We start from the raw sequence: 14904 nt of genomic DNA on the forward strand, positions 1-14904 counted from the left end.
TGGCAAAATTAGCACATGCCCGAGTAGAAGAATAGAGAATTAGATATGATCAAGTGGAAAGCTGTGGGGTGCTCACCCTAAGGATCATGGGAGCTGGGAGAAAGGGGAGAACCCTATGGCTAGAGTGGACTTAGGGCTTCCATGTTGGGGCCCCAGGAATGCAATGGAAAGAGTGAGAAAGTGGAGGACAGGGAGCAGCTTTTACCTCACTTGTCCCCTTTCTCATATAAGGGGGCAGAGAGCGCTGTCTAGGAGGAGGAAGTCAGAGGGTGTTGATTCTGGGGGGGCCCTTGTCCAGCAATGCCAAGGGCAGCCTGCACAGACTGCCCTTTCATGGAGCCATTCAAAGAGTTCCCTGTTTGGGGGTGTTGGCTGCTCAAGCTGGGAGAATCCCAGAGTGGGGACAGGGAGGGGGCACTTGCCTGAAGAGTGCTGTAGACCTTGGCAAAACCGTGCAATCCGCCAAGGGCTGGGGAGAAGACAAACCTGAGCACCTACTCTGTGCCTCTGTTTCATCTCCCTGACCTCATTCACAGCATTATCACTCCTTCTGGCAAGGGAGGAAAAGGAGGTTCAAAGATGTCCCTAAATTCACATAGCTGGAAGCGGAGCCTGATGATAGGTCTCCCATCCAGCCGCTTCTAACCCCCCTCTCTCTCTCTCTCTCTTGCTCTCTCTCTCTCTCTCTCACACACACACACACACCTTAGAATCCCCACAAATCCCCCCCCCCGCCCCCTTAGGAAGTAGACCCTTTCCTGTCTTCCTCTCTGCCCCATCCCTCTTTTATTCCCTTTCTTGGTCACATGACCCTTCCCATCAAGTGCATGATAAGACTGATCCCCTTTGGGTCTGAGTGACAGTAGGTCTCTGTCCCTGCCAGGGGCATACTTGCATTTGAAATGGGTAGCCCCTGGTGAAATCAAAGATTATCTCAAAGGAGTAATGTGTTAAGGCTTTGAGGACATGGCTCAGAGGGATCCCTGTAGATAACTGCCTTCTCTATTTGATTTTTCAATTTTCTATTCACATTTTCAAACAGAGCGTAACTAAAATAATGACTATGATGCCTCCTGTTCATCTGCTTATCAGCTTTTGGGGCCGGAAGGCAGCAGCTGTTTTCTCTGGCCCAGAAAGGTGGAGTGACTTGTCCGCAGTTACACAACGTGTCAGTGTCAGCAAGACCAGAAGGCAGATTTCTGGGCTCAGACTCCATTCCAAAGCTCCCTGTGTGCTTCTTGGGACAGGAGCACAATGGGCAAATGATGGTACCGACGCCTGATGGTGCTTTCATAGGCACATTTTATGTGTGGTTGTTCACTCATCCATTCACCTAAGCATCACTGATGTTGCCTCTGTGCCAGGCCCTGTGCTGGGGCTGGAGATGCTGGCATGACTCTGTCTCTACCCTTGAAGAACTCCCAGAGAAGAAAACCCACACAATAACAATAGTTGTGCAAAGGGGATATGCAACATGTTACAAAAGTCTGAAAGGGGCATCACTCATCTCTGGTGTGATGGACACCTGTGACATTTGATTTGGGCCTTAAAGGATAAGGTTTGTGGGTGCAGGAGTGTGTGTGTGTGTGCGCGTGCACGCGTGTGTGATGGAGACGAGGGAGCTTATCTCCCTAACTCATAGGTGTATAATGAGTTCTTAATGTTTCTCAAACTAAAAAAAGTCCATACCCTTTTCTTTTGATAATTTTTTCTTTAGTCTTTGAAATTCAGATATATCATCCCAGGAGAGAAGGTGTTATCTAACTTTATGTTCCATAATCTGTTTCAGGAAAAACACACACACATACACACAAGATTTTTTTCCCTTTATCAAATCAAAAATTATATTAAATATTCTTTTTTTTAGAGATAGAGAAACACTGACATGAGCGAAACATCAATCGACTGCCTCCTGCACACCTCCTAGTGGGGACTGAGCCCAAAACCTGGGCATGTGCCCTGACCCAGAATCGAACCCAAGCCTCTCAGTCCATGGGACGATGCCTAATCCACTGAGCCACACAGGCCAGGCAAAATATTCTTTTATTTTAGTTAATCCTAACCTGAGAATATTTCTCTATTGATTTTTTTTTCAGAGTGGAAGGGAGGGAGGGAGAGAAACATGGATGTGAGAAACATTGATTGGTTGCCTCCACATGACCCTGACTGGTACAGGGATCGAACCAGCAACCCAGGTACATGCCCTTGACCGGGAATTGAACCCTGATGCTTTGGTCCCTGGGCCGAACTCTAACCACTGAGCAAAACTGACCAGGGCAGATTAAATATTCTTTAAAAAATTACACATGGTCTTCGAGGGGGCAGCATCAGCCTAGAAACTCCCACAATGTTCTCTGGGTTCAAGGGTTCCAGAATCTCTATTTTTCACTCTCTTGCAACAAAAAAGGAAACAGAAATTGTCAGCTGCTCACCCTCGAGGAGCAAGACTATCTGTCCTGCTGCCTCTTCTCAGTCAATTCTTTCTAAGGGAGCTGCGGAGCCTGGTGAGCCTGCCTGTGCGTGGGGTTAGAGAGAGATTTCTCGCAGCCCCGAGTCCCTCTGGCTCTTAGAGTTGTGGACGTAGAGACAGGCAGGGCAAGCCTCCAGTGCCTGGGACAGCCAGCATTAGCTCACATGCCTGACACCACAGCCTGCTGTGGGGGCTCTGCCCAGGGTCACCCCACTCACTCTCTCCCTCCACATCTGGCTATCTTAGAATGCAAGAGTTAGAGAAACACAATGAGGTACCACTTCACACTTACTAGGATGGCTATAATATTTTTTAAAAGAAAAATAACAAGTGTTGGAAAAGTGTGGAGAAATTGAAACCCTTGTGCATTGTTGGTGGGAATGTAAAAAGGTGCAGCTGCTATGGAAAATGGTTTGGGTGGTTCCTCAAAAAGTTAAACATAGAATTACCACATGACCTAGTAATACCTCTCTTGGGTATACATCCAAAAGGACTCAAACAGGTATTTACATACTCATGTTCACAGCAGCATTATTCACAATAGCCAACTGGTGGAAACAACCCAAGTATGTATCAACAGATGAATGGATAAACAAAATGGGGCACATACATGTAATGGAATACTAGTCAGCCACAAAGAGGAAGTACATTCTGATACATGCTACAACATGGCTGGACCTTGAAAACATTATGCTAGTGAAATAAACCAGACACAGAGGGCAAACATTGTATTATTCCACTTCTATGAGCTACCTGGCATAGGCAAATTTGGAGGGAGAAAACAGGGTCCAGGAGGAGAAAGGGGAGTTATTGTTTAGTGGTACAGAGTTTAGGTTGGGGATAATGAAGACTTAGACTATAGTGATGAAGGGTACACAGCATTGTGAATGTAATTAATGCCAATGAATTGTACATTTAAAATGGCTAAAATGATAAATACTATGTTATGTATATTTTATTGCAACTGGGGAAAAAAGCTGTTAAAAAACAAGGACATTCCTAAGCTAGAGGAGGGTCAGCATTCAGGTCCCAAATGCACACCAAGTTCAACTCACTCTGTTCTGCTTGAAAACAGCCCCACTTAGTGAGGCTGGGACGAGGACCCAATGGTTTTTGCCTTGGTTTCCCCTCCTTTCGGAATTCCTAATCATCTCCTTGTCTTCTTAGCACCATGGCATTTACTGCTTTTCACCTTGACTACTGCAGGAAGCACAGCTTAAGTATACTGGAGTCTCATTTAACCCTCATGACACCTTGTGATTTAAGGATTATCAACCCAATTTTTTGAATAAAGAACCTAACGTTCTGAAAGAAGTGATGTGCTAATGGTCACCCAGCTAGTCAGTGGCTGAGTGCCTGTCACCACTAGTGAGTCCTGTCACACCAAGCCCCAATCTCACCTGCCTCACCCCCATTTCTTTTCTAGTATGATTTGGGAGTGATAAGACACACTGGTCTGGAAGTTCTGTGGCTGAGTCCAAGTCCAGACTGTGCTACTGTGTGACCTTGGGCAAATCAGTTTCCTTAAGAGGGCTTTTGTTTTCTACCTGTAGGATGGCACTGCTAATCTGCTGCCCTACCCACTCCACAGAAGAGTCGTCAGATCTCGAAGGATGAAAATGCGTTTTATAAATGGTACATGCTGAATTGTCAGTTAGTTTAAGCTTGATTAGTCGTTGATATGTGGCATCATCATTGATCATCAGGAAAAACACTTTCTCCCCCATCACACAGTTCATCGCTCAGTTAACTGTTCCCTCCAGCCACGTGTAAGAGGCCAGCCACTGGCTAGTCTCAGGTTCCTTGGTTTTGCCTGGCTACAGGCTGGGGTTTTCTAGCAAACTGCTGGGACAGAAAGCCAGCTCTAGGAATAAGGGAGCCTCTTGAGTTTACATAACTTTCTGAGCCCTGGAACTAGAGTGAAAATGTGTTGATTCTGGCTGCTGATGGGGCAGCCAGCTGGAGCAGAGCGTTGGCTGGAAGCTTACAAACAACACACTGTTCCTGTGGGGAAGAGTGTGGCTGCCTTTTGTTCTCTCTACTCCTGTTGTAGGCTTTTTGCTCTTCCCTTGTTAATGTATTGACATTTTAACTCCCTACCCCTAACTGTGATGACAAGCCCTTGAATCCAACCTAAGGGTCCTTGCACCTCACTGTCCAAATCAGTTTGTCTTGTTTGTTCCACATCCAAAATCTTGAGCCTGTCGCCTCCTCTCATCCCTACAGCCACTGTCCTAGTTAAGTGTATTGCTGGCTTTTACATGGACTACAGCTGCCTATTTACTGAACTCCCTGCCTCTAGTTGGTGCAGACCAATCTATCTACACAGGAGATACTAGAGTTCCTTCACTTTAAACAACTCCCCATTCTCGACACTCAAGGCCTTGGGGTCCTGCCTCCAGCTGCCTCTCATATTACAGCCTCTCCTCCAGTCACACTAATCTACCAGTTCTCAGCCTGACGTTCAAGTTTCTTGGGCTTGGGTATGCTGTCGCCTTTACCTGCAGTGTATTCCTGTCCTTTTCTACCTCCACCTTGTGATGCTTCAAAGCTCAACTCAATGCTACCTCTTTTGTGAAACCTCTGACCTGTTTCCAAAGGTTGGGTTGTTCCCTTTCCCTCGGTACAACGTAGTCACTGTTTCTATAATGGTCTCTCTAGACTATGAGCTAATTTAAAGGGCTTCATTATGTATTTATTGCTTTCTCCCAAATCCACTGGAAGATTGGCACAGAATAGGTTTTTAGGTTTGCTTAGTCAGGAAACAAATGCTTGTAACAGCAGGTTTGGAAAACATAACACCAAGAAGTCATGCCAGCTCTCCTCATGCCTTTGTCTGAGTCCTCTCAATCTCAAGGTTCTCCCTCTACCATTAGATCTGTCTACCCCCAAATTTGCCTACTTTAAAAAAAAATCCATATATGAGAGAGAGAGAGAGGAAAGATTTGTTGTTCCACTTATTTATGCATTCATTGGTTGATTCTTGTATGTTTTCCAACCAGGGATCAAACTCGCAACCTTGGTGTATTGAGATGACACTAACCAACTACCCAGCCATCTACCTTCTTTTTTCAGTAAGTTCTCCTTGGGAATTCTTCAGTGTGTGTGTGCAACAGAATGGCCTTTGGGTTTCACCCAAACATGCTCCTTCTGCCTCTGTAGCAATCCTTCACTTAAAAGGTCCAGGGGTCACCCAGCCAGAGTGGCTCAATTGGTTGAGTGTCATACTGTGCACCAAAAGGTTGCCAGCTCATATTCCCAGTCAGGGCATGCACCAAAGGCAACCATCGATGTTTCTCTTTCACACTGATGTTTCTCTCTCTTTCCCTTACTCTAAGCATGTCCTCAGGTGAGGATTAATAAAAAATAATTTTTTTAAAACATCAAGGGGGGTCTCCTTTATTTCCTGAGTTCATAGTGCTGACCTATAGGCTCAAGGATGTTGTAACAGCCAGCACATAGTAGGTGCTCATTAAATATATGTTGCGTGTACATACGAATGTTTCCTTCTCTGCTGGGGTGTGGTAAAACACTCAATAGACAAAGATGCTGCCCTCCTAGCTGTGGCTGCGGGCAAGTCATTTCAGATCTCTGAGTGTCAGTTTCCGTGCCTTTAAACTGTAGATAATGCCTATATTTCATAAGGATACAAAGTATAAGGAGATATGACTAGCGTAGTACCTAAGACAAAGCTCAACAGACATTTCATTCATTCTTTTTCCATCCATCAAGTCTGAAGAAGACTTATTTCCATGGTCATCATCCTCTTGCTCTTTTAAGTCCAGTATCTGGACCAAAATGACCTCTGCCCAGTGTCCCATGTATTGTCCAGGAGGCAGTATGAGGAAGAAACAACCTGGGTTTGAATTCTGATACTGTCACTTCTGAGCTGTATGAATTTGGACCTGTCCACCTGTAAAAGGAACATAACATCACTTACCTCATAGGGTTGTTGTGAGGATGAAATGAAATGTGTGTGAATTAGGTGATTAAAATTTGATGACTATTTTGACTTGCCTGGTGAACAAAAGTGACTGTGTCCCTGAAAATCATGCATGTGATCATGCTGCCCCCTTGTGGACAAAGGGCCCACAGCCCCTCAAAGGAACCCTGCCACCCACCCACACACACATACATACACACGCCCTCTCTACCCCCAAGGGACTGGTGGGAGAGATGAGATCACACACAAGCACTTTTCTTCTCTGCTAGGGACCTCATGCTTTACCCTGAAATATTTAGTGACCATTTAACCCAGAACTTCTCAGAATAAATGTGCTTGTTAGAATACAAATCAATTCTTACTTAATATGTATGGGGTGGAGACAAAATCTTCAACAAGTTTCCAGATGATATTGATACTACTAGCCCAGAGACCACTTTGAGTAATAAAGGTCTTAATAAAGGTCTTAAATACAATATAGGAGTGACATAACAGGAACTATTTATTGAGTGCTTCCCCTGTGCCAGTTTCTGAAAGAGCCAGTTAACCTATATTAACTTGGGTGGTCCTCAAGACCCTGTGAGTAGATACTACTAATCTCCACCTACAGATAAAGAAACTGCAGCACAGACCATAGCTATCTCATACAAACCATAACAGCTGGGCCTTGGATTCTAATTTAGGCAGCCTGGCCCCAAAGCCTTCTTGGAGGAGAACAACAGTGTGTAGACAATGACCAAGGGAGGGGCTGTGACAGGGAATCAGCAAGGGTGCTGAAGTGATCTGCGAGATGAGGCCTCAGCTAGGGTTTGGTGGTAGACTGGAGATGGGTGTAAGAGAGTTGTCTAGGGATCTCTGGCTGGCTGGTTTGGATAATTGGAGAGATGGTGGTACCTATCATTTATTGAGCTAAGAAACACAGAAGGAGGAACAAGTTAGTTGTAAGGGGAAGGTGAATTCAGTTTTAGGAATGGTCAACATGAGTGGCTTTTGGTCATTTGGGAGAGATATGAGGAGGTAGATGGACCTAAGTGTCTAGAGCTCAGGAGATGATCTGGGTTGTGGACAAAGTTTTGGTGTTGGCAGATATTAAGCCATGTGTGGCTGAGGTCATGTAAACAGTGCACAGACTGTCCTGTTCTGGGCCCAAGTTAACATAGCAAATAATGTGAAGAGATGGGACTGGAATCCAGGATTCCTTGGCTGCTGTGGAGTCTGGCCCTGTCCATTCCACTGGGCATTTTAGACCTGGGGAACAGGCAGAGCATATAATGCTGATGGGCTGTAGGGAAGGGATTTCTGGAGCTCTATGGTAACTAAACCCAATGAACTGTCCCCTGCCCCCAGATAAGCAGAAATAAGGACAACTTCATAGAGAAAGACTAGATCAATAAAGGCTGGGAGATATTTATTTCTTTAACAAGGTCATAAATAACAAAGAAACAAAGTAGGTCCCAGACTCTGGACCGTGCAGCAGGACAGGGATAGGAAGTTGTTGGGTGAAAGGTAGAGGGGGCTATGCATCACCTAAGACAGTCACAGAAAAGATGGGCTGCAGGAGACTGCCCCTCCCTGCCCTTGGAAAAGGCGTGCCTGGGCAGCAGGGGGAGGCCACAGTGCTGTGATGAGGCAGCTGGAAAAGGCAAAGATTGAGGATGCTGGGCTGTTTCTATGAAGAGTGACATGGAAACCACAAATGCTGAAGATACGCTGTGTGGGTCTAGAAGAGGCAAGCGGGCACTCAGCACACCTCCAGGGACCAATGATGAAAATAGTTAAATTTGATTTTTAAAAACAACTGCACAGGCTTTAGCCTGTGGCTTTGTGCATGGGCTGTACTTAACCTGGGTTGCTCTGTGACAGGTGAGGGCTCAAGAGGCCCCTGGAGCAGCCTGGCCTCAGCCCAGGACAGGTGCCCAGACATGTGGGAGTAGGATGGTGGGCCTCTCCCCAGATAGGAGGCCATGTGCTTGGACTGGCTGGACCTGATTTTCAGGATGGTTTCTTGTGATGCTATCTACCACCCTTCTTGTACCTAAGAATTGGATCCTGGACTCTATGGGTCTTCCAAGCCTAGAAGAGTAAGACTGGGATAAAAAGGTACCTGACTGGTATTTTATTTGAAAGGGAGAAATAAGGACCACCTTGTGCAAGGCCCATCCCTTGAGCTAGGGCAGGACCATGCCAAGAACAATCTCAAGGAATGGAGGTCCCTGAGGCTTGGGAGACATTTGGACCCAGGTGCATTGCCTAATGCCAAGAATAGGAGCCCAGGGTGGCAGTTCTGATGGAGGCTTTACCCTAGGTAAGGCAGGAAGAGCAGGCAACCCATGAAGAGGGAGGGGTGATCTGGGGAACCTTGGACTAGGGAGGCTGATGTTGGTCAAAGGCCCTGGAAAACAATGCTTTGGGCAGAAATACACAAAAAGGTTTATACATCTGGGGGATGCCCGTCTATAGGGAGCCGGTGTCACATGGTCGGGCAGGATGGTGAGGAGGAGACAGCGGCATCACAGTGGCCTCTGGTGCAATATATTTACAACAGAGCTCAATGTTGAGAGAGAGACGCATAGCAGGTCACTAACAGCCAGGAAACACACTGTAAAGAATGGAAAGAGAAGGGAAAACAAATGTCACCCTGCCTCCTCCAGGAAGCCCTTCCTAATGATCAGCGAGGCCCTTACAAATCTGTCCCACTCCCACAGTCCCATCCAGGGCTGTATACAGGGTTTACTCTCAGTGTACTGCTGATTTGACCAAAGCTCCAAATGGGCCAGGGGCCACAAACGCTTCTTACTAAGAGAAATTAAGTCTTTACTGTTGATTCCTGGGATTCATCAATGGTCAGTTGCCTCAGGGGTAGTTCGGCATAAGGGAGTCACTTGTGTGCCTCACTGTGCCAGGCTTCTGCCATCATTTCTAATGCCTACCCTACCTTGTCACCCTCACCTCCCAGGCCCTGGCACTCCAAGTTCTCTAATGCAGAAGCCATTTCTTTGTCTTCAACATTTCTTCTTCAAACTTCCTGAAAGTGGGGAATGGGTTCCCCTGGACCCTCACCAAAATCAAATAAGAGACTTTCCACCTGGCAGGTGTGACTCCTTATCAGGCTATGGGCTTTCTGAGGATCAGGGTCTTCTGTAGCATAGAAGAGGAGCTCCCTGAGGTGAGGCCAAAAGGTGTGGCTTAGGTCACCATGCTTCTCTTCCTCCGCAACAAAGAGCCTTTCCCCCTCTAGACCAGTGATACTGACTTCTAGTGCTGAGAAGCCAGAGATGTTGTTAAACATCCTATAATGCACAGGGCAGGCCCCAACACAAAGGATTACCTGCCCCAAGTGTCACTAGCACTGAGGTTGAAAACCCTATTCTGGATCTCTACTCAGCCTCCAAAGCCTGCCCAGCCTTGCTCAGCAGAACTTCTCTAAGAGCCTGGAAAGGGACTGATTCCCATCCCAGCTTCCTGAGAGATAAAAATATCTTTTTACTGGAATTGGCCAGCACTGTTGGGCTCCTTAAACCTTTGTACTTCCTTACCACTGGAATCCACCGATGGGCTCTGCAAACCTGTGTCGGATCAGAAAAGTGGCAACAGCTTCAGCTACCTAGAAAACAGAGAGCTATTCTTAGCCATGCAAAGATTAGCAATAGGCCTCAGCCTTGGAGGTCCTGTGGGCTTCTGCTGGAAGCTTAGACTCTATAGTGAATTTATAGATCCTACAGGTCTGGGGAGCTTGAGATCAAAAGGATTTGGGTCTTGCTAGGGCTAGGAGACTCCTCCTTACCATCCCTGCCAGGAATGGCTCCAGAGAAGTCAGGAGGAACGATGTGAAGGCTTATTAATTCCCTTAGAGTTATAAATACCTTTATTCCTATAGGGGGAGTACACATTATTAATCCTTAACTGTTAGTATTCCAATTATCCCTTTTTTCCATCTGGCTTTTGGGAGTAATGGAGAAGTAGAGCTTAAGATCTTAACCATAGGGCCTAGGATAAAACAGCAGGGTGCTAGTAGCTTCTCAGCCCCACACAGAAAGCCATGACCAACCAGCTGCCAGGGAGCTGATTGAGATGCATCTGTGTAGGCCCCACAGCAATAGCTACAGGCAACACAGACTGATCCAGAGGTATGTTCTATCTTCTGAGAGACCCAAGGTTACTCTTACAGATGTTCTCACAACTCTCATAGTCATCAAGCATTGGACATACCTTGTCTGGAGCATCCTCATGGACTGCGTGGCCACACTGAGGTAGGACCTGCATCTGGAACTTCCCTGGAGAGGAAACAAACCCAGGCAACTTCAGGGACTAAAACAGTTCTTTCCTTACCACTTCTGCAGCCTCAGAGGACACTCTAGGAGCCCAGGACCTCTCCCTCCTCTCCTCCAATACTCTAGACCCAGTTACCAAGCCTTTGAGGAGGATGGTAATACCTGTAATTGTAATCTTGGACAAATCATTTTCCCTTCACTTTTTTTTTCTGCAACCATCTGATGTGCATTTACTTTAGGCCAGACATAAAGGAAGAAACAGTTCCTTTCTTCACAGGATTTATTTATAGTCTAGTAGGGAGCAAAACACAAGAACCAACATTTTAATGCAACATGGACTTCCTATGATTAAACTGCACAGATGGAACCAGAAGAATATAAGAATGGGGGCTTCATAATCAAATAAGGTTCCAGGGAGGACTCCCACACAGAAAAAACAGCCTACACAAAGGAAAAGGAGGATGAAATGGTATTTGTTCCTGGAAATAAAGTTTGACATGGTGCTTGTGAGAGTTAATAATGGGGCTGGAAAGATGCAAGGACCACACCATTAAAGGTTTTGTAAACTATGTTAAGGATTTTGAAATTTATTATGACAATAATAAATTTGAGTGCTCAACTATGTGCCAGACACTGTACTAGGCACTTCCTCACACTGTCTTGTGGAACACCGTAAGCTCGCAACTAATGTGATTGTTATTAAGGATAAACAGAGATGACTGATATAGCAAGATTCCTGAGCAGACTAAAGGATATGAGACCCAGAGCTCACAAAGGTAGAACGAGTAAACTCTCAGCGCTCTCAGAGCCTCAGTATCTCTATTTACAAAATAAGGGAGTAAGCTCTGAAAACCCTCTTAGTCATTACATTCTGTGATTCTTACTCCAGTTACACTGTATCTCATAATGTACTACTGTGAATGCAGTTGAATCCAAACAGAGCAGCATGTGCCCCTCTTGTTTTGTAAGCTTATATTTTATATGCCACTGGTGCTTGCCTCCCTGGGAGTGTGTCATTTCTGTAAGGAGATGGGCTAATATCATTATTTGCTCTATAGCTCTAATTGGGCCCAACACAGGGGGAGACATTGAACAAGAACTTAGTATGTCTTGGATGAATAATTGAGCAAATGACCTGATAAAATTTACAATTCCAACCACACCAGGATTAACAACTAGGGACACATTTTTCATTCCTCTTTGAAAGAAGGGGTATAAGAAATCAAGGAGAACTCACACATACTAACACTATATCCAGTACACATAAAATAATGTGATCCTGGGCAATCTTCACAATTATTTTGAGGTGGGCATATTTCCAAACCTTCCCATCATCTTACAGATGAGGAACCTAAACTTTAGAGAACCTAAATTATTTACCCAATTGGACCATGAATGAGTGCTGGGTTTCCAAGATTCTATAACTAATTCAGTTGGTTTAAACACAATACTGGGAAGGCTGAAGTTAGTCTATGCTGACTTTGCCATTTTCCTTTGTTTTATGGAATGTCCCTCATCACAGCCGTTTAATCTCTATACTCATGAGATACTTTGAAAGAGAAGGTGGTCTTGGCATAACTCTAGTGGGGAAACAGAATAGCATCTAATGAGGAATCGTGACTGCATCCTGAACAGTGAAGCTATCATCTGTCAGACTCTTACTTCACCCACATTTTCTCATTGAAGCCTCATACAACTGTACTGAGATATAGCATTATCTCCATTTTATACATTTAAAAAACCCACTGGGTTAAAGAAGTTAGCAATTCACTCAGGCCACAAAACTAGTAACAGCCTGGCCGGTGTGGCTCAGTGGACTGAGCATCATTCCATGGACTGAGAGATTCTGGTTCGATTGCTGGTCAGGGCACATGCCCAGGTTTTGGGCTTGATTCCCAGTAGGGGGCATGCAGGAGGCAGCTGATCAATGTTTCTCTCTCACATCGATGTTTCCAGCTCTCTCTCTCTCTCTCTCTCTTTCTTCTCTAAAAAAATCAATAAAGCCCTGGCCAGTTTGGCTCAGCGGTTAGAGCGTTGGCCTGCGGTCCGGAGAGACCCGGGTTCGGTTCCCGCTAAGGGCACATACTTCGGTTGCAGTTTGCCCCCGGCCCTGGTTGGTCGTGCGGGTGGCAGCCACTCGATGTGTCCCTTCACGTCGATGTTTCTCTCTCTCTCTCTCCCTTCCTCTCTCCCTCCCACTCTATCTGTACAAAAAATGGAAAAATATCCTCGGGTGAGGATAAAAAAAAAAAAAAAAATCAATAAAAACCTAATAAACAAACAAAAAACCAGGAACAGGGATTCAAACCTAAAACTGTCTGATTCCAAGAATGGTGATCAACACTGGTTCCAAATGTGAGTCCAGTCCCAATTAAATGATTTCAGATAGTATCAGGCCATGTTTGATTCTTCAGTCTGCCCAGCAGAAAGCATAGGTCTTGCACAGAAAGTTTGCTTGGCCCTGGCTGGTTTGGCTCAACAGTTGGAGCGTCAGCCTGTGGTCCAGAGAAACCCGGGTTTGGTTCCCACTAAGGGCATGTACCTCAGTTGTGGTTTGTCCCTGGTCCTGGATGGGTAGTGCGGGTGGCAGCCACTAGATGTGTCCCTTTCACATCGATGTTTCTCACTCTCTCTCTCTCTCTCTCTCTCTTCCTCTCTCTCACTCCCACTCTATCTGAACAAAAAGCAAAAAAATGTCCCCGGGTGAGGATAAAAAAAAAGGTTTGCTTGAATTGAATTCAAGGAAAGGTATCTAAGCTCAGAATTACCAACATCAGTGCTATAAAAATCACACAGTCCTAGCCCATGGTCCTTCTCCAGGCTTCAGAACACTATGTAGCTGGAGGAAGGGACGGGTACAAAGGCCTGGAGCCAGAGTCTGATAAATCATTCAGGAGTCTTTGAACAACTATTGTAAGAAAATATAGCCCCTTTCTCTGTGGAGAACTTGAGGGCAGCTAAAAGAACAGTTTGAGGAACCCATAAAATATCCAAGTGGAGATGTCCAGCAGGTTTGATAGATGGGCCAGGTGTGGAGCTCAGGAGAGAAGAGGCATGAGTTGGACATTTAGTTTTGGGATTTATCAGCATATAAATAGAAGCCATGAGATTTTCCCAGGGACAGTAAAAACAGAAAAGAAGGAAGGTCAACAGAATCTGTTTAAGCCTGAAATGTTGGCCTTTGAGGTTCACACCTCTTCCCATGACCCAAAAGGTGCTAATGCCTATTAACTTCACCTTCGTGAAGGCTTTTGTCCATACTAAAGCAAAAGCCTCCCAAGACTGGTCCCACTGCCTCCACTGTCATCTGGCCAACACACCTGGACCTGAGCACAACATATCACTTTCCTACTCATTATACCTCATGTTGCTTGTGAGGCTGCCATCAGTTTTCTCATTATTATTTTTTAATTTTTTTTCTTTACTGATTTGAGAGACAGAGGAAGGGAGAGGGAGAGAGAGAGAGAAACATCGATGAGAGAGAACATTGACTGGCTGCATCCTGCACACCCCTCACTGAGGATATGGTCCACAACCTGGGCATGTGCCCTGACCGGGAATTGAACCAGCGACCTCTTGGTGCATGGGTCGATGCTCAACCACTGAGCCACAACGGCCAGGCAATTTTCTCATTTTATACATTGAGAAAACTGAAGCCAAGGCAGGTCAAGTAGTTTGACCAGTGTCAAATAATTAGTAGGGAAGAAGCAGTACTCAAATCCAGTTCTCCAAAGTTCAGAGCCCTTGCTTTTACCAACCACCTCACCATGCTGTTTTTATAAAGTTAACACTTTTTGTATCTGTATTATCTTGGACCTTTCCCTTTCCTAAGACTTCTAACAATAATAAAAATCCTGATTAAGTATTTATAATATCTCCTTTCACAATATTATATACCTAAAGCAAACTTTATCATTTATAATTCCCTTTACAAAAACATTGCCTTATTTATTTATTTATTTATTTTATCCTCACCCAAGAACATTTTTGCATTTATCTTCAGAAAGAGCGGGAGGGAGAGAGGGAGGAAGAGACAGAGAGAAACATTGATGTAAGAAAGACACAATGAGTGGTTGCCACCCACATGACCCCAACCGGGGCCGGGGACAAACTGCAACCAAGGTACATGCCCTTAGCGGGAACCAAACCCGGGATTCTCTGGTCCACAGTCCAACGCTCTAATCGCTAAGCCAGGGCAACATTCCCTTATTTTAATCCTT

General features: G+C 45.3%; 1 protein-coding gene across 6 annotated transcripts in view; it reads right to left on the reverse strand.

The window, feature by feature from the left end:
* Positions 1-6214: 6214 nt before the first annotated feature.
* PPME1 (protein phosphatase methylesterase 1) overlaps positions 6215-14904 on the reverse strand; it is a 73406-nt gene continuing 64716 nt past the window's right edge. For 2 of the 6 annotated variants that reach the window (XM_036258619.1, XM_036258620.1), the window contains exons 12-14: positions 10623-10687; positions 9950-10017; positions 7805-9012 (exon numbers count right to left, since the gene is read on the reverse strand). In XM_036258619.1, coding sequence (XP_036114512.1) covers positions 8994-9012; positions 9950-10017; positions 10623-10687 — 152 coding nt within the window. In that variant the 3' untranslated portion in view covers positions 7805-8993. Of the gene's footprint in view, positions 6384-7804; positions 9013-9949; positions 10018-10621; positions 10688-10949; positions 10976-14904 lie in introns of those variants that run through there. The other 4 variants (XR_004959232.1, XR_004959233.1, XM_036258618.1 and 1 more) reach the window with 3 other exon arrangements.

This window comes from Molossus molossus, unplaced genomic scaffold, assembly GCF_014108415.1.
Source record: "Molossus molossus isolate mMolMol1 unplaced genomic scaffold, mMolMol1.p scaffold_m16_p_13, whole genome shotgun sequence".
Classification (NCBI taxonomy): Eukaryota; Metazoa; Chordata; class Mammalia; order Chiroptera; family Molossidae; genus Molossus; species Molossus molossus.